We start from the raw sequence: 20,636 nt of genomic DNA on the forward strand, positions 1-20,636 counted from the left end.
AATTTTACTGCTTTTGACTGCATATAATATTCTGTAGTATATGGAGGTGGAGCTTACACCTTCAACTTAATTATTTGGCATTGGTATCATGTAATTTGAGCATAAACAATTTATCACAGTTAATTATCTATCTATATACTTATAAGTATATATAAAAATGATTGCTGTTCGTTAGTCTCGCTAAAACTCGAGAACGGCTGGACCGATTTGGCTAATTTTGGTCTTGAATTATTTGTGGAAGTCCAGAGAAGGTTTAAAAGGTAAAGATAAATATGAAAATGCTCGGAATTAAATAAAAATGACAATTTTGTTTTTCCTTTGATGTGTCCCCCGTCGGACGGATTCCTTTTGTTTGTTTTAAGTTTATTCTATACAAAAGTTTAGGTCTTTTATTTATCGATTGACGCAGAGGCACTACGAAGTCTGCCGGGTCAGCTCGTTTTCAATAAATGAATATAAATATTTGTCAACAGGTGAGCCAGCAATTCGGTCAAGGTACGCCCGACTGACGGTGCTGGTACCACCAGATCCTCCAAAGGTACTTCGGGGACCCGTCATTCCAGCTATAGAAGACAGAGAGCTGGATTTGGAGTGTGTTTCAGTAGGAGGAAAACCTCCAGCGGAGGTAACAATTCCGTGTACATTTAAAACACTACAGTTGGTAGGACCTCTTATGAGTCCGCACGGGTAGGTACTGCCACCCTGCCTATTTCTGCCGTGAAGCAGTAATGCGTTTCGGTTTGAAGGGCGGGGCAGCCGTTATAACTATACTGAGACCTTAGAACTCATGTCTCAAGGTGGGTGGCGGCATTTACGTTGTAGATGGCTATGGGCTCCGGTAACCACTTAACACCAGGTGGGCCGTGAGCTCGTCCACCCATCTAAGCAATAAAACAAAAACTTTGTGCAATCTTAGGAAGATAAAAAATTCCTTGGATGCGCAAATCGGTATAAGAATCTATGTTTGAGGGTAATTTGAACTAGATATGACCATTATGACACAGCAACAGAATGTTAGCAAAAGCAGAATTCTATACGTGTTGAAACAGAACGGGAAAGCAGTTTTTTTTACAGAATCTTTAGAAGTTTTTAGGAACTGATAGCAATAATATGAAGAAAAAAATTGCATGATACGCCAATAAAATAGATTTTTACCATATTAAAAAGACACTACTTGTAATTAAGAAACCTACACAGTTGAATTTGTCTACACGTCTATCGATAGTTAATAAATTTTAATTAGGTGACGTAAATTATACATAAGCCATTGGCGATACGAAGACTAAAACACTACGTAGGTACCATCTTTTATTACAATCCGATGCAACACTTGCTATTTGTATGAACAAAAATATTGTTTTAATAAAAATTGTAAATTATATTATAATGTAAATTATCATCATTGTGATATCATTATCGGATACTAAATTTTCCAAAAAGATACAAAAAAGATCTCTCCGGCGGGGAATCGAACCCCGGTCTCCCGCGTGACAGGCGGGGATACTGACCACTATACTACCGAAGATCGTGTTTATTAGTGCAAAATAAAGTCATACATTCTAAATTGATGTAAAATTTTCAATTGATCATATTATTTTTATAGGTAAATATTCCAGTTAAAATTATATCTAAACTTCCCGTATGATTTTTTGACTGCATAATAAAATGTCAATGCAGAATAAAAACACATTATTAAAGTTTATACGTCTCAAAACATAACTGTTCTGTGACTTTTTCAACATTATCAGATAAACCTGTCTTTTGCTTTCGAAGTACGTGTCGGGTCGACCCGTGAGTGCTTCAGTGGCCCATGGACATCAGCTAAGGATCAGCTATCCAAAAAAAGACCTCCTAACTTTTATCAATGTTCACTTATAGTTTTTTGTAATAGTCAACTATGACCGGACGACGTTATCAGCTTATCAACAAGCATTTACTATGAGTGTGTCTGTGTGTATGCTACGTCATGCGGATGTAAATGTCAAGATTATTTTCCAATGCCATCTTTCTGTTGTTATCCTTATTTATTTTCAATAATATAAGTATGTACTTTAAAAACTAAAAAGACAATCTCAAAAAATTATTCGTCCTTGATGCGTGTGCAAATTTTGGAGTTAATCAGACGACTTGAAATCAGTGGCAATGACATTCAAAGATTCCATTACCTTTACGCTATTCGTCAAAGCGCTAAATCTTTATTAATACGCTTTTATTAGCTTCAGACGTATGTATGTATGTTTGTAACGGAATCTTTGAACATGATTGTGACCCCTTTCAAAACGTCGGATTAACTCTACATTTGGTATACTTATTATGGATCGATGACAATTCCATACTTAAAAAAAAAATTAAAAAATTGAAATTCAACTAAAAAATGAAAAATAAAATTGAATTAAAAATAGTGTAAAAAAAAAATGATTTTATTGTAAAAAAAGCGTGGGGTTCATGGTATCAGTAGTTATAAATATTTTATGAACAGATATCAGTAGAAGGGCTATTTTGATAATATCCTGAAAAGCACAACATTTTTTCTTACACTATTTTTAATTCAAATTTATTTTCAAATTTTTAGTTGGATTTTCTATAAAAGCGGATTTTGTTAGTTTTTTTAAACTATTATTTATTATCGCCTTTCTTTTGTTCAGATAACGTGGGTCGACAATGACGGTGGAGTTTTGACTCAAGGTGTCACTTATACTGTGGAACCGATGGGTGATGGCAGAAGATTTACTGCGAGGTACGTGTGAGGATGCTTTACAAATAAATTTTACAAGTTTTCAACACGTGTCCACCCAATGTTGAGTGTAGGTCGTTTTAACACGTTGACTGCGAGACTATTTAAGGAATTTTTAGCCAGTATGTATGAGGTCTTTCCCAGGCAAGGTTGGACTTACCGTATGAGACTTGATAGGCCTTAAAAATGTTTTCGAATGTATCCACCCACACTTATAGAAATGTGGACTTGTAAAATATATCACACTTTCTCAAATACACATACTTCAAATACATTCTTTTCCACTCTCTTGCCTTTCGCCTTTTACAACCTAATATCTTTTTTTCTTACATGATACCGTAAGAGTTATATTGGCATTCTAAAATTGTTCCTCAAAAATATTACGAGCAATTATTCATACAAGTCAATTGCTATAATTGTCAATCAATCGCCCGAAGATAGATCAGATCATTAATTAGAATTCTTTTCAATCTTTGTTATTGCTTAGATGCGAGGACGAGCTTACGGCTCTCCTGATGCTAAGTGGTTATCGGAGCCTATAGACATGTACAACGTAAACGCCCTCATCAATCTCGAGACATGAGTTCTAAGGTGTCAGGTTTTAAAGTACAAAGGTTGATGGAACACTGTTATCATTTTATCTCTAATCACGTAATATGAAATGTACGCAATGAATTCCATAAGGACTTTGCCAGTTCTGTCAGTCGGATTCAACTAAAGAATTATGAACCAAACAAAACTATAGTTACAGTAACGAAAGCTAATTCGAAATATTGTGTGCAATCTATACTAATATTATAAAGAGGAAAGATTTGTTTGTTTGTTTCGAATAGGCTCCGAAACTACTGGACCGATTTGAAAAATTATTTTTCCATTAGAAGCCGACATTGTCCCTGATGAACATAGGCTACTTTTTAATTATTTTTTTTTGGTTTCATGTGTGTTTTAATGTTTCCGAAGCGAAGCGAGGGCGGGTCGCTAGTGTTTTATAGAAATCTCGACTTTATCATTTTAATCGTAATTCGAGTATTATAAGAAAAAGATTTTGATGAAATTCAACTAAAACTTATTTTTAACTAAATGTTTTATTAACCAAGAGCACAATATGATGTGATTGAGAAGTATTATTGTTAGCCGACAATCTCTCGGCAAGACGGCTATAATCCTAATGTAGTTCATAGGAGATATTGCTCGACGAATTTCGCGACCATTCGTATGGCTCATTTAGGGACCAACCACCACAGCAGTGGCGTAACGATCCAAGAAACAATACCTTTTTAGGGCTTTTATTATATTATTACACTGCCACCAAATTTAAAATATTTTCGAGTAATCAATTATAACAAAAATAAAATTTATAAAGCAATTTTTTTGTTTTGCGAACCATATGACGCCCCTTTGCCAGTAGCGCCAGGGGCATGATACCCTCGCTTGTCCCTCCTCGCTACGCTACAGATATCTTTCGATTGATCCATCCATTAACCCACAGACACAGCCCACTGAGTTTCTCGTCGGATCTTCTCAGTGGGTTGCGTTTCCGATCCGGTGGTAGATTCTGCGAAGCACTGCTCTTGCTAGGGCCAATGTTAGCAACACTTCCGGCTTGAGCCCTGTGAGCTCACCTGCATGTTAGGGTGAAGCTGAAATAGCCGCTCAAGGCTATCAGCATAGGTAGGAAAAAAAATGTCCATCGCATAACTTCATCCAGAAGCCTGACACTTTCCATTCCGCCCTGGACGATAAGGAACTTTTATGACTGTGACATATACGTGCTCTAATAATGTTGATTATTTCTAATGCCTATAGTGCCTTTCCTCCTGCAGGTCTACCCTCAGAATACGTCCCAGACGCCAACACCACAATCAGACTTTTACTTGCCAAGCGCAGAACACTGCAGACAGGGCGTATAGATCTGTCAACGTAAAATTACAAGTAAGTTCCTGTTGCTTAATCTAAATAGACAGATGTGACTGCCGCCCCTTAGACACGATCCAAGTTTTAATCGCATTCAAGTGACTACTAGGTATATACCGAAACTCAATGTGTTTTACTGATTCACGCTATGATGCTGAATTATTACCGAATGATGGTACAGGACTGTACGTGTTCGCATTAAGCAGTAAGCTTATACTACTGGCAGAACCTCTTGTGAGTCCGCGTGGGTAGATACCACCACCCTGCCTATTTCTGCCGTGAAGCAGTAATGCGTTTCGGTTTGAAGGGTGGGGCAGCCGTTGTAACTATACTTGAGACCTTAGAACTTATATCTCAAGGTGGGTGGCGCATTTACGTCGTAGATGTCTATGGGCTCCAGTAACCACTTAACACCAGGTGGGCTGTGAGATGGTTCACTCATCTAAGCAATAAAAAAAAAAGCTCTGCCATCAGAACAAGCTAGTAGTTACTTGTATTTGCTATTATTTACTGGAAATGTATTAGAATCTTACATACAATTGATTATACACGATTTAAAAACAATAATTAAAAAAAGGGGTCTGAAATAGCCTTATAAAAATTGATTATCGCTAGTAGTTGTGTGTGGATGACCCAAATAATGAAGATATTCTGGAGCCTTAACCTCTCGGTAACGGCTCCAGAGTGAAGCACCTATGTACTATACATACTATGATCGCTTTTTATATCTGCCCATTTAGTGCGAAAGCTTCTTTAGGTATTATTCAAATTAGCCATAAACCGGAAGCAATCGTTTTTGAATTTAATATAACATACGGCGGTAATCGCATCGAGCAGGTCCTAATATTTAGTAATCATTTTAAGGATTCCTATCAATGTTAATTTCAGTCTAGTAGGGTTCCTAATAAATATCACGTTCTTATAATCAGTTATAGCAACAATATTGTATTTATCTAAGTAACTTTATTGATTTTCAAATCGATTTACAAATTGCAAAGTTTGAAATACGTTCTTTGTGCACGCGAACTACTGTATCATTACTTAATTGTTTTTGATTGATCAAAAGAGTGTTCTTATTAGAATGAATGCAATAATCTTCGGCGTTGTTCACAATGTCCATAATTTTCGCGGAAAAGCCAAGCCACATAATTCTTTTTTCAAAATTAAGACGTAAGATATATTTTTTGTAGATTTAAAAAAAAGGAACGTTTTTATCATCATACCTGGATTGTTTATGGACGCGAATAAACAAAATCCGAAGGCCAACAAAAAATATAAAAACATTTTTCATCATAACTTTCACAAGAACCTCAGGGAACACCATCACGGAGTGAACAATACAAAGATAACAGTACTCGAGACGCGAGGAGGCGAAATAAAGAAATAAATCTTCGAGATATAAAACAAAAGCCTTGAAGAGGTCATGAATCCGTTCTCGTACCTATTTGTTATCTTATGGTAATACAGGAAAACATCCCTCTAGTTACGAAGGCGTCTTACGTAACAAGAAGCTATTTCCTTCTTTTTTTTACTTCCCTCAAGGCATTTTATACCGAAATTATACGACCGAAAAAGCCAAGTTTCACCATAAAATCTTAACCTAAACGTTTGTTTAATAGCTACATCAAATTATCTCATTTTTTTGCCTCCTTCCAAAGATAAATCCGAGTTTGGGTGTAACACGAACTTTTGATAATATACAACGGATATTATTCGGATAACGTTGGTTTGTTTAATCGACTGTTAAATTACGGCGTCGTAAGTCAAGCCTTTTAGGAATTTATTGGACTAAACGATTCCGAGAGACTAGATAGCGCGAAATCTTATTGTGGTGTTCAAGTTTTCAGCCGGCTTCGTAACCCAATTTACGGATGTCGAAAATCGTATTACGATTGTAATATTTCTTGTTGGCTTGTTTTTATTCCTTTTGGGGGTATTGGCCGATAAATTGTTTTCGTTTGGTTTTTGTTGGCAAGGACAATTATTTTCAATATAAAAATCAATTAGCGATGTTGACAGATGTTAGAGCGCCGATTGGAGAAAATTTGTATATCATGGCTTAGCTAGTGCTTATGTTCTTCTATGCCCTTCTCTGTATTCCTGATGATGTGCTAGCAAAATTTCATAGCGACCTATTAAGTAATTAAGACGTGAATGTGTAACAAATAAATATTAATTTTGACATCTACAACATTAAGTATAGAGATTATATTTCCATGTCGGATTCGTCGAAATAACTATATTTATGTTTCTGGGTAATTACCTTTTTTTCGGGTAAAGGGCCGAACCTCCTACGAGGTCCCCGCGCAAAAGGGACGCGCGGGGTATGTGAGACTCTACGATCTGCATGGTGTTGTGAGCAGACCGCGGGCCCAAGGATTTTAGGGCCCACCCACTAAACGACTCCCCTGCACTCTTACACCCGACGTCCGATCCCCTCCGAGGTCAGAACCCGGATGAGGTAGGGGGGCTACCGCGGTCAACACTACAACCAGACGGCGCGGCTCACCTCAAGGACGCCCAGCCGACGGAGCCTTCGAGGCGAATCGAAGGCTCTGAAACGTCGGCCGTCTCGGTACGGCAGCCCGTCGGGCCGCCCAGACGGTGCCGCTTGTGTCCCGGAATACCCCGCTGGACCAGAAACAGCCTGCCGGGTTGGGACGCGATACACCGTCGACCGGTCGCTCTATTCACTCCACGGCAGCGCGATAGAGTGCTGGTAGCGCGCCGCGCGGCCTCACCCCCTCAGGTCGCCCCTTGACCTTCACCGGGGGGAGGCCACTACCTACAGGGGCCGGGACGTACGGGCGTATTCCCGCCTCCGGCCCCCGGCTCGACGTCGACGGATCGGTGCGGAAAGGGAAGAGCTCTCCCTCTCTCGCTCCGCCGCCTCCTTCTGCGAGATGATGGACTCGCAGAAGTCGAGCATCGCCTTCCAGGACGCGTCGCTGCCGAGCATCGTAGCCACGACGCGCGGCAGCGAGAGGTCCTCTCCTATGACCGCGACGAGGGCGGTGCGTTGCTCGTCAAATCCAGAGCAACGCGCCAATGTGTGTTCCGCTGTGTCTTCCTCGTCGCGGTCCGCGCAGTGGTGGCACTGCGCCGTCGGTTCCCTTCCGGCTATCTTGTGCAAGTACCGACCGAAAAATTACCTTCTTTTTGGCTTTTTTAATTTTATGTAAACGAAGATATTCTTTTTCCTTGAAGTCCCAAACATATAATGTACTATTTGGTCACATTTGCCTACATAGTATAAGAGCATAGACTATTTCACTATAAGGTTCAGGTATGCTCAGGTAATCTACTTGTACGTTCAAATAATCATAATTTAATCTATGCTTGTTTGTATATGGAAGTTGTGTGAATATGACAAATCATGATCATTGATCAGTTAGAAAATTTATCTTGTAAAATTACTTTGTTTAATCTTAATTTTATTATATTTGCTGTCAAATATCTTAATCAGTCAGATAAGAATGATGTTGTTACATCAAAATTTAATATATTCATTTAAATATAAATACTAACTATTATGATTTATTGCAAAACACCTAAAATACGTTTTATGAATAAAATCAATTTCATGTTTTGATCTCTTTATTACTCGTAAATATTACTTTAATCTTATGTATGACGAAATCAGAGAATAATTTTTTTTAGATTTTCTTATTTTAGACAATTTCTATAACACGCCAATCTCATTTCGTTTGAAATACAGTAATACCCGAAAAACCAGTACATTGCTGGTCAAATTCTGATCTTGTCAAACAAATAAATTACATCTTAAGCCAAACTCCCAATAAACGTATACAACGGGAGAAAGAAATAGGGGAGCAGGCGTTTGCCAGAGAAAAAGATCCTTTCCACAATTTTTGTACATTTCGCTCTTAAAAATATCGCCGATTCGGCTTAACATGCCCACCATTGGACTTGACCTTTTGGAGATGACGATTCTGCAACCGAATTCATTGTTGTCAGTGTCACACGCAATCGAAACGGAGGCCTCGATTGTCTGGTCTCCGAAACGTACTGAAAAAGTGAAAATAAGAGGGACTGTGTAAGCTCTAATTTCGTAAAGACGCGCGCAGTGGGTATGTCAGCAAATCTTGTACGCGCGACTGGAGCCCGAATTATTTTGCTGTTCCTGTCGTATCTTACGTTTGACTTGGAACGTTGTGTGCTTGTTGAAGTTTTGGGAAAAAAATACTTATATTTAATACCAGATGGCCGAAAAAAAGGGCACAAGTGGGCGCATCACGAGCAATGAGCGTTTGATTGAAAGAAGAAGAGGCCTAACAGTTCGGCTGTCCATTCACATTAATAAAAATAAGAAGATACTGTAGCATACCAAACGATGGACCGAAAAACTAAATTTGGCTGAGGAATCATGAAAAAAAACCAATACCATTTCATCACATCAAAATACGCTTTATTTATAAATTATATACTTCATAACAAAAAAGAAAAAAGCAATTCTTCGCAATTGACTAATAAAATATAGTCAATCAGTAACTAGAATGGTTTCTATGAGATTTTTATGTTGCTTTTATTCACATTCCATTACATTAAGTTTTATTTAATACCAAACTCCGAAGGGCTTCGTCTAGACTTAAAGCTTCGGCGATGCGGCGTCAGAAGCCCTTGTTAATAGCCCTGTATTAATTCATTGGAAAAAATCCCTTTTCACAAACATGGAAGCTTTTTAGAAAAATACTAATTAAAACTCTTTAGATTAATTGAGTCATAGGCTGTTATTTCAGTTCCACCATCAGCCTGAAGATATTATTATATTCGTATTATATTTATTATACTTATTATGTTGTTATATTCTGACCTCATCCTTCCATCTAACCTATTTTATTCTTCCTAATTTCTCTCTTGACTACTGAGTAGGTGGTGTTGAAATCAAAACAGTTTAACACCACCGTACTGTCTGTTTTAACTTTAACATCTTAATGTCTACATTAAGTAAAAAGGAACCAAAAAGATTTTTGTTCAAACAGCCCTATTAAATCTTCATAAACCAACAATTCCTATTTCAGTTTGAGAACGACTGAGAAGAATTGGACTAGGAACTCAGGGCTGACTATTTACTAAATATATGTAGATCATACAAAATTATTAAATCAGTACAAAAACTGACAGGAATCTGCGTATGTTTTGGTAGGCAGTGGCTTGGCTCGGTAGGCAGCGGTTTGGCTCTGCCCCTGGCATTGCTGAAATCCATGGGCGACGGTAACCACTCACCATCAGGGGGCCGTATGTTCGTCTACCTACAAGGGCAATAAAAAAAAAATTCCTGTCCTGTTTCCTGTTGATAAATTCCTTTAATATTATACACAATTTTATATCCACGTACACAGAATCGCGAGAGCCAATTTTCCATATTAGTCCTTTGACTGTGTTGTTTAGTTACTTTGGAAATTGCGTCCTCCGATTTCAAACGTGAAAGTTTCGTTGTGTGGTTTTTGAAATGAGTTAAAGTGGTTCAGTTCTGGCTTTTTAGTCCAGGCTTAGCATAAAGGACCTTATTAAATTAATGACTGCTTCGTAATGGTGTAGGGTAGTGTAGGCCAATCCCATTTTAGAGTTTATAGTAGCATTTGAGGGCTATAGCTGAAGTCTTTGGGATAGTATTTTAGGTGCGCTACGAGTTTTTAGTTTTTAGATAACAAGAAGGAGACCATATTGATCGCTTTTTTATTAATACGTTTAATGATGATTGAGCTGCTTGAGCAGATGAAGGTATTCGTTGTTTGATTTCTACTGGTTTTTCAATTTAAATTTGGAGTACAATCATTTGAAGTACAGGTATGTAAGTTTAGGTAGGAACTCAATATTTTTTATTTTTTTATTGCCCTTGTAGGCAGACGAGCATACGGCCCACCTGATGGTGAGTGGTTACCGTCGCCCATGGACTTCAGCAATGCCAGGGGCAGAGCCAAGCCGCTGCCTACCGCTTAATACTCTTAATAGTCTGTTTGCGTGGCCACTTTATGCTCGGTTCAAAGACGGCCTTAACTAGCAAGTTATTAAAAGAAATTAAAGTAGATGTTTAAATCTTACCTTTGACTATGGTTTCTATTATGCAGATACAGAAAAAAAAAAAAAAAATTGTGATATTTTTTTAAAATTTTATACTTAGTTAACAACCTAAATCTTATTGTTAATGTTTATAATAATAAAATGCGAATCTTAAAACTCAAAACGAACTGACCAATTGAATAAAAGAAACATCAAAAGTAAAAACAGTAAAAGTACCTCCCTATAGCTCGTTGAATTGCATATGCTACTAGAGGTATATAGTCCCAGGAGGGATGACGTCAGACAGGCGACAGATCGCAAAACTCATGTCAAATCTGTATGCATGATAAAAATAGATGATGCGTCGACCGAAAAGGGAGAGGTTTAGTTGTTAGCAATTATATCTTAAAACTAGGTGACCCGGCAGACTTCGTAGTGCCTCAATCGATAAATAAAAGACCTAAACTTTTGTATAAAATAAACAAAAGGAATCCGTCCGACGGGGGACACATCAAAGGAAAAACAAAATTAGTCGTTTTTACATAATTCTGAGCATTTTCATATTTATTCACCTTTTAAACCTTCTCTGGACTTCTAGAAATAATTCAAGACCAAAATTAGCCAAATCGGTCCAGCCCTTCTCGAGTTTTAGTGAGACTAACGAACAGCAATTCATTTTTATATATACATAGATAGAAGATAGATAGATAAGGAGTAAAAGTCGTAATTCTATTACAGTAACGGTTGTGTTAAATTGAAATTTAGAATAGATAATACTTACTAGCAGGATTACGTCATCAATGAAATTGAAACATGTATAAAACATCTCCGAACAAAGAATAGCTCTTAATAAGCCAAAGTTTTTTTTTTTTGTTACAATTTTTCCTTGTTAGCAAAGGCAAGGGGATCTAAGCCCATACAGCCTTGTCTGTTCTATATATTTTCTGAAATTTTTTTTCAAAAAAGTTGAAGCCAGATCTTATATGATATATATTAATATATCTTGAAATAAAAATGTCATTAAGGCCGAAGCAAAGTCCTTTATAATTTCTTCTTGAAATAAAAATTTCAATAAGGCCGAAGCCAAGTCTTATATATTTTCCAATCATTGTAAAATGGCAAATTCGAGTTTTTACTGTCAAATCCAAGTTCGAGACTTTTTTAAATCAGCTGGAATAAAAAAAAATAGTAAACAATAAGCCAAAGATAAATTAGCTGACTCGTTTTCTCTCAAAAGCAAAAAAACCATTACAATAGACAACTAGTATCGAAGTTTCCTCAGGAGACGGTATTTCCTTGTTTGTTTTTACTTTTTGTAGCCACAATGAGTTTTCTTTCTGTTTTATTAGAGAAATACGAGAAATTAAATTCAGTGAAACGCGATCATTTCAATGCGCGTTTAAATGTAAAGGAATTTTTCGTCTTTTGCTACATTTCCTACATATTAGATAAATCTATGAAAACTATTTTCAGATCACAGATTGAATATTAATAAAAAAAATATATCACATGGGAGGAGGATGTACTCATAAAGATCTCACTTTTTTTAATTATTTTTTATTGCTTAGACGGGTGGACGAGCTCACAGCCCACCTGGTGTTAAGTGGTTACTGGATACCATAGACATCTACACGTAAATGCGCCACCCAACTTGAGATATAAGTTCTAAGATCTCAGTATAGTTACAACGGCCCCACCCTTCAAACCGAAACGCATTTCTGCTTCACAGCAGAAATAGGCAGGGTGGTGGTACCTACCCGCGCGGACTCACAAGTGGTCCTACCACCAGTAAAAAAGTTCGAAATCCAATTTTATCTAAACTTATAATAGATAGCGACCCGCCCTCGCTTCGCTTCGGAAACATTAAAACACACATGAAACCAAAAAAAAAATGAAAAAAAATAAATAAAGTAGCCTATGTTCATCAGGGACAATGTCGGCTTCTAATGGAAAAATAATTTTTCAAATCGGTCCAGTAGTTTCGGAGCCTATTCGAAACAAACAAACAAACAAACAAATCTTTCCTCTTTATAATATTAGTATAGATACACCTAACAAAGGGAGCAAATTAAATAGAATAACGATTGTCTCACAAAACACACAAGTGTCAAACAGACAAAATTCCTGCATTCGACGAGTTATGAAGTATAAGAAAGTAACACTTTAAAAAAACTAATAAAATGCGCTTTTAATAGAAAATCCAACTAAAAAATTGAAAATAAATTTTAATAAATTTGAATTAAAAATAGTGTAAGAAAAAATGATTTTATTGTAAGATAGCGTGGGGTGGTTTTCATTTTTTAGTTGAATTTAAATTTTTTCAATTTTTTTTAATATTAAATTGTCATCGGTCCTTAATAAGTATACCAAATTTCGAGTTAATCCGACGTTTTGAAGGGGGTCAAAATCATGTTCAAAGATTCCATTACAAACATACATGCATACATACGTCTGAAGCTAATAAAAGCGTATTAAAAAGGCGAGCTTTTTTGGGATGGATGGATTAAGTCTCTTCCAGATACGTTGCCACTAGGCTAGGACGGATTTGCAAACCCAAGGGCTCCGTCAGAGGCAGAATTAGCGAAGCGAGTGTCTGTTCCCATTATCTTTTATAGGCGATGACTACCTACCCGCATCTAAAATTTTGAATTAAGAAATAATATAATACATTCAATAGTATGGTAACAGAAAAGTGTTTTTGTCTAAACTCTAAATTATCAAAAGGTCTTTGTCTGTATTTGTAATCGTACCTGTTTCTGCAAGAAACCCAACATAACGTTTCAATGTAGTAGGCAACACAATCATCATTGCCAATTGCAATTTTCATTCTAGTTACAGCATAGAGGTCCGGAAGCTAGACGCGACTCAGCAAAAGACAAGCGTTCTCAATTGTAGACTGTACGAAATAAGAGTTCTTATTTTCCCCTTCCTCGATACGGAGTTTTAACACACAACAATAGACGGAAGGCTCGGAAGTTCCCCCCGGAGACGGCGAACTGTTTGTTTTTGCTCTTTTGTAACGATAATGTTTTTCGTTGCTGCGAAAATGTCGTTTCCAGCTGTTAAATCGGGCCTTTTGTGTGGTAAGTTACGTCGTTGACACCTAGGAAGTGTCTCGTGTGCAGGTTCCGTGTTCGTTTGATACAAATACTTTTTCGATGCACATTTATGCCATTGTTGGTCATTCCATTCGCAGGGATGATTGGAAATATCTGGGTCTGCGGAGGGACTTTTGTTTTCTCTGTGTTCTGTAATAGTAACTTCAAAGGAGGGTGTTTTGAGGAATAATCCTGAGATAATCCTTTAATTGATTTTTAACATCACATCTACCGTCACCAGAGCACATTTCATCCAAGGTATACTTGCGGTCAGGCACAGTGCATTTGTTGAAATCTATTTGGCCACTTGCCATCCGGCTCTGGAATTAACTCTTCTCGCCATGGTGTTACCTGAACGCTATGTCCTTCTTCAAGGATTGTGGAGATTACTCAGTGGTAGGGGGCGATTTGGCTGTACTCTTAGATTTATTGACGTCCATGAGTGAAGATAACGACTCACTTCAGTTGGGCCGTATCTGCCAACAACGGCATAAAAAATGATCATTTAACTAAACCAATATGTATCGCTGGCTTTCAATCACGTAATCAGAACCATTAGGGACTGTTCTGAAACGCTATTTAAGGAGATATTATGTCAAAGCATCAGAAAATAATCTGGAGAAGAGTTAATTCCAGAGTCGAGTGGTAGTAAGGATGTCTTCGCTTTGATGGTTTTAAAGTATGACTTTTTACAGGTCCAATACGCGCCCAAGGTCCGTCTCTTCATGAAATCCGGATCAATAAAAGGGAGAATACAAGAAGGAGAAACATTAATAATAGGTACAATGAATTTCAATATACTTTCTCTATGAACTTTATGAAGCATTTCGAACTTTGGCAGTTATTTACAATATAAGCACTATTATTTAACATGTTTTTACCACGGGTTTTAGTTTTTATGAGTTCTCGATATTGTAAATAGGTAAATAGTGAGTTTTTAAAGTATACTGAAAGAATTTTCGATAGTGTTAGGACGAGTCGATTTCCAGTGGTAGTACGTAATATTATTATAGTGCACGAAAACATACCAAAAAGATGGTGGGCAGATTTTTCTGCTAATATCGCATCCACATTCTTCAGTTTAGACGTGACTATGGCGTTTGCCGAAATATTGGAAGCCCATTAAAATTAAAAATCGTAGGTAGAACCCGTTAGCTGTTTTTTAATTATGCAGCGAATAACAATATAGCATATGCGCAAAAACAAGGCGTTATGTGATAAAAGGTTGCGCAAATTAAGGTATTTAAAATTAAGAAATAATACAAATTATATTAATGCAAAACATATTTATTTTCTCATAGGGTGCCAATCGAATGCCAACCCTAGTAATGTATCTTACAAATGGTACATAAACAATGATGAAGCAATTGGAGAAGTGAAAAATGAATTGGTAAGTATTCAATGAATTTACACGTATATAATTAAATATTTACTTTTTTTTATTGCTTAGATGAGTGGACGAGCTCACAGCCCACCTGGTGTTAAGTGGTTACTGGAGCCCATGGACATCTACAACGTAAATGCGCCACCCACCTTGAGATATAAGTTCTAAGATCTCAGTATAGTTACAGCGGCTGCTCCACCCTTCAAACCGAAACGCATTTTTAACGCAAACCATAAATAAAAGACCTAAACTTTTGTATAAAATAAACTTAAAACAAACAAAAGGAAACCGTCCGACGGCGATACTTCAAAGGAAAAACAAAATTGTTTTTATTTAATTCCGAGCTTTTCTTATTTATCTAACCTAAACTAAATTTAAGCCTTCTATGGACTTCCACAAATAATTTAAGACCAAAATTAGCCAAATCGGTCCAGCCGTTCTCGATTTTTAGCGAGACAAACGAACAGCTTTTCATTTTTATATTATTTTAAATAATAAACACATTAGCGAAGTGTATTTAGGAAGGTGTGCTCTCGGGAAGAGGCGATTCTGCTGGTCTCACTATGAATTCCAATACATAAACTAAATTAATCATATACGTTTAGTTCGTGAACGATTTCTAAAGTAATACATAGTGTCACGATGTTAATACAAATTGGTTTCTTAACAATTTCTAAAATTGCGTAGCTATTTGACTTTTAGCTTAAGCTAACCAGCACGGGCCAATTATTATTCCTGCTAAGGTTGGTTTAAAGAGTGACAGCCGTCATACAGTATAATTTTACCTCCGTCTATTTATTTAAGCGCCACTTTAGACATTAACACGTACATAGCCGTCAGCTTGTAAAAGATCAACAAAAACATTAAAAGATATATTATTTGAAATCGAGAACAACATTCCTGAAATATTCTATTCAGTAGCGATATTCTCAAATATTTTCGCCCCGACTTGGATCACGTACAATATGCATATTACATTAAAGCAACGAGGGACAAATATCTCAGGGAACACACTGCACTTTGCATGTAGTCTAGAAAATGAGAAAATCGCGTGTGGGAGAGACCTTAACTCAGTATAGTTTGTAGTCTATACTCTATACTAATATTATAAAGAGGAAAGATTTGTTTGTTTGTTTGTTTCGAATAGGCTCCGAAACTACTGGACCGATTTGAAAAATTCTTTTTCCATTAGAAGCCGACATTGTCCCTGATGAACATAGGCTACTTTTTTTTTTTTTTTTTTTGTTTCATGTGTGTTTTAATGTTTCCGAAGCGAAGCGAGTGCGGGTCGCTAGTTTTAAATATATACATTACGTATTATCTCTAACTCATGTTTATGAGTGACTTACAGGATGAAGGATTATAACTTTTTTTTTTTATTGCTTAGATAGGTTGACGAGCTCACAGCCCACCTGGTGTTAAGTGGTTACTGGAGCATATAGACATCTACGACGTAAATGCGCCACCCACCTTGAGAAATAAGTTCTAAGGTCTCAAGTATAGTTACAACGGCTGCCCCACCCTTCAAACCGAAACACGTTACTGCTTCACGGCAGAAATAGACAATAAGATTGACCTCATCAAATTGGAATTTGAATAATATTATTAAATACGGGGCTCTATTCTGATAAAGCGTCTTTAATCAAGTAATTTTCAGACTAAAAACAAACCAGATTTCTTCATAGGAATCTATAGAAAGACCATTTTTATTCAATACTCGTACGTACCTATTCCGACGTTTTCAATATTTATTAGTTTTATTTACTTAGAAGTTGTTTTTGTGAGTATAAAAGCTCCTGCGATGCCATGTGAATTTGATACTTCAACTTGCTGCCAGATCTTCAGATGCTTTTCGTAATTTTTTTTTTATTGCTTACATGGGTGGACAAGCTCACAGCCCACCTGGTGTTAAGTGGTTACTGGAGCCCATAGACATCTACAACGTAAATGCGCCACCCACCTTGAGATATAAGTTCTAAGGTCTCAGTATAGTTACAACGGCTGCCCCACCCTTCAAACCGAAACGCATTACTCCTTCACGGCAGAAATAGGCGGGGTGGTGGTACCCACCGCGCGGACTCACAAGAGGTCCTACCACCAGTGATTACGCAAATTATAATTTTGCGGGTTTGGTTTTTATTACACGATGTTATTCTTTCACCGTGGAAGTCAATCGTGAACATTTGTTGAGTACGTATTTCATTAGAAAAATTGGTACCCGCCTGCGGGATTCGAACACCGGTGCATCGCTTCAACACGAATGCACCGGACGTCTTATCCTTTAGGCCACGACGACCTGTAACAATAACATTGCAATCCACTGAGTTACTCGCCGGATATTTTCAGTGGGTCCCGATTCCGATCCAGTGGTAGATTGAGGGAAGCGCTGTTTTTGGTTAGGCTAGTGTTAGAGAATTTTGTTAAAAAAAAATTTTATTGCTTAGATGGGTGGATTAGCTCACAGCCCACCTGGTGTTAAGTGGTTACTGGAGCCCATAGACATCTACAACGTAAATGCGCCACCCACCTTGAGATACGAGTTCTAAGGTCTCAGTATAGTTACAACGGCTGCCCCACCCTTCGAACCGAAACGCATTATTCCTACACGGTAGAAATAGGCAGGTGGTACCACCAGTATTTCTGTAACCAGTAATTCTCTCTAACTGAGCCCGTGAGCTCACCTACCCGCCCGGGCGTAATTGGAATAGCCCCTTAGGTTACCAGATAGGATGAAAAGGCTTTGCGTCTTATTTTTAATCTAATGTTCTGGAGTTTGTAGGTCCTACGTCAAAAAATAAGAACAAAAAAAAAAAGGTGGTACAATCATTCCATTTTGAATTGGTAGAGGAATTCCATTAGCTGATAGAGAGTGAAAAGACCACATTTTCATTCGATTCGACATAATATATTAATTACTAGCGACCCGCCCTCGCTTCGCTTCGGAAACATAAAATTTTATTATTGATAGCTGAGTCCCGCGATGTTATTGTCGTACCGCAGGTGAAGCCGTGGGGCAAAGCTAGTCTAAAAAAAAGTAGCCTAAGTTACTCCTTATATCATCAGCTACCTATCGGTAAAAGTCCCATCAAAATCGCTCCAGCCGTTCCAGAGATTAGACGGAACAAACAGACAGACAGACAGACAGACAAAAATTGTAAAAAATGTTATTTTGGTGTATGTATCGTACATATATTAATATGCATATAGTAAAAAACGGTTATTTAAAATATTACAAACAGACACTCCAATTTTATTTATATGTATAGATTTAAAGTGAATTTTTGAATACTGGCCACGTCTATTTTGCTGGTTTGATTGAATTGATTATTTTTGTTGCAGATTATAACAAACGTTTCTCGTAAGCTTAACGAAGCGTCTGTCAAATGCGAAGTGCACAATAAGGTTGGCAGTAGCGCTGATACGAAAACCTTAGAAGTGATCTGTAAGTACTTTTTAAACGTTATATTTTCTGGAACTTTCTAGAATACTTGAGCTCTAAATTTGTATTGGGGCATGCTACGAGAGCCTTTGTATCGATGACGGAAACAGAGGAGTTTTAGGGAGTATACAAAAGTTAAGATTTTAATCTGATATGTACAGGTATTCATAGAAGGTTTTGATGCCAAACCATAACCAATAGTAAAATTAATTAATAGTAGTAAAGATGAGCTTTAATCCGACGAAGGTGCCGATAAGCAGGAGATGAAGATATCAGCTATAACGAACCCTGAGAGTTCTTTACTCCAATAAGGTTGAAGGCAAGGTGAATTGAGCAATTTGAATTTTAAATAAGTTGTCGTGGACCAAAGGATAAGGCGTCCGGTGCATTCGTGTTGAGTGATGCCCCGGTATTCAAATCCCATGCGGGTACCATTTTTTCTAATGAAATACGTACTCAGCAAATGTTCACGATTGACTTCTACGGTGAAGGAATAACATCGTGTAATAAAAATCAAACCCGCAAATTAAAAATTACTGGTGGTAGGAACTCTTGTGAGACCGCGCGGGTAGTTACCACCATCCTGCCTATTTCTGCCGTGAAGCAGTAATGTGCTTCGGCTTGAAGGGTGGGGCAGCCGTTGTACTGGCATACTTGAGACATTGGGACTTATATCTCAAGGTGGGTAGCGTATTTACCTCGTAGATGTCAATGGGCTCCAGTAACCACTTAACACCAGATGGGCTGTGAGCTCGTCCACCCATCCAAGCAAAGAAAAACCCTGAGAGCTCTTTACTCCAAATATGGTTGAAGGCAGGGCGAAGTGAGCCGACATTTCAGAGCCTTCGACTCGCCTCGAAGGCTCCGTCGGCTGGGCGTCCTTGGCGTGATCCGCGCCGTCTGGTTGTAGTGTTGACCGCGGTAACCCCCCTACCTCATCCGGGTTCTGACCTCGGAGGGGATCGGACGTCGGGTGTAAGAGTGCAGGGGAGTCGTTTAGTGGGTGGGCCCTAAAATCCTTGGGCCCGCGGTCTGCTCACAACACCAAGCAGACCGTTGAGTCTCACATACCCCGCGTGCCCCTTCGCGGGGACCTCGTAGGAGGTTTGGCTATCTACCCGAAAAAAAAAAAAAAAAATGGCGAAGTGAGCAATTTGAATTTTAAAACAAGCGATTGATAAATAAACGTTGCCAGGCGATCATTTTGAAACTGAATTGAAAAAATATATCAATTTTATATTCCGGAATACAATTTAAGACTCGGGAAAAAATTTAACGTACAATGAACTTCTCATTTTCTCAAAAAACAAAAGCTCGTAATAATCCGTAATGGACTCTGAGAACCTAATTCGTCATTTAAGAACTTAAGTTGTAAAATGGATACTTTTGATTCGTGTTTTAGAACAATGGCAACGTTTAGCGCTGTTTGAGAATAATTAAGCGATCTTAGGTATTTTGCCTTTTGTTTTATGAATTAACGATTTAATCTAACCAAAGCTCGTAGTTAGGTACGCGTCGGGAATAGGCAACAATTTGGTAGAGATATGTACGGTTTCTCAATAATAAAATTTGGGCAAAACCAATGGCAACTACAAGAAAACACAAAAAATTATGAATGATCGCACTGTGCTACGTATTTCTATAGCGTAGCAAATCATGGATGATAAGACAGCAATTTTAGGTAACAATTAAGAGGAGGATAGAGAGATAGAGAAAGTTTACTTTATTGTACCCAAAAACGTATTAAATATTGAAAATCAGTCAACGGTTTTGACATAAAGAAAATTCTGAAAAAGATACGGTATGTATGTTGGCGGTGTGCAAACAAATTTATTACTATTATTATTATGAACAAAATTCAGTGAGATCTGTCAAAATAACCATAATCTTTAGACACATCCTTAAAAATAAATAATGAAGTAAAATATAAACAAAAAAATGTATAAATGTGTGTAATAAACTATTATATAGTTATACTTAAGGAACACTTTACAATTCGCAATCCACTTCTTCCGATTTGCTTCTGGTGATCAGTTCGCTGTT

At 37.5% G+C, this 20,636-nt stretch overlaps 1 protein-coding gene and 1 non-coding gene across 2 annotated transcripts in view; one reads left to right on the forward strand and one right to left on the reverse strand.

Annotated features, from left to right (window-relative positions):
* The window catches only part of LOC114250649 (irregular chiasm C-roughest protein), a 113,081-nt gene that overhangs the window by 62,838 nt on the left and 29,607 nt on the right, over positions 1 to 20,636 (forward strand). The window contains exons 5-10 of the mRNA XM_089738249.1: positions 474 to 625; positions 2,646 to 2,737; positions 4,558 to 4,666; positions 14,466 to 14,550; positions 15,072 to 15,160; positions 18,494 to 18,596. Coding sequence (XP_089594375.1) covers positions 474 to 625; positions 2,646 to 2,737; positions 4,558 to 4,666; positions 14,466 to 14,550; positions 15,072 to 15,160; positions 18,494 to 18,596 — 630 coding nt within the window. The remainder of the gene's footprint in view (positions 1 to 473; positions 626 to 2,645; positions 2,738 to 4,557; positions 4,667 to 14,465; positions 14,551 to 15,071; positions 15,161 to 18,493; positions 18,597 to 20,636) is intronic.
* On the reverse strand, positions 1,454 to 1,525 carry TRNAD-GUC (transfer RNA aspartic acid (anticodon GUC)). The gene has a single exon. It is a non-coding gene; the product is annotated as a tRNA-Asp (tRNA).

Source organism: Bombyx mandarina, chromosome 24 (assembly GCF_030267445.1).
Source record: "Bombyx mandarina strain Sakado chromosome 24, ASM3026744v2".
Lineage (NCBI taxonomy): Eukaryota > Metazoa > Arthropoda > Insecta > Lepidoptera > Bombycidae > Bombyx > Bombyx mandarina.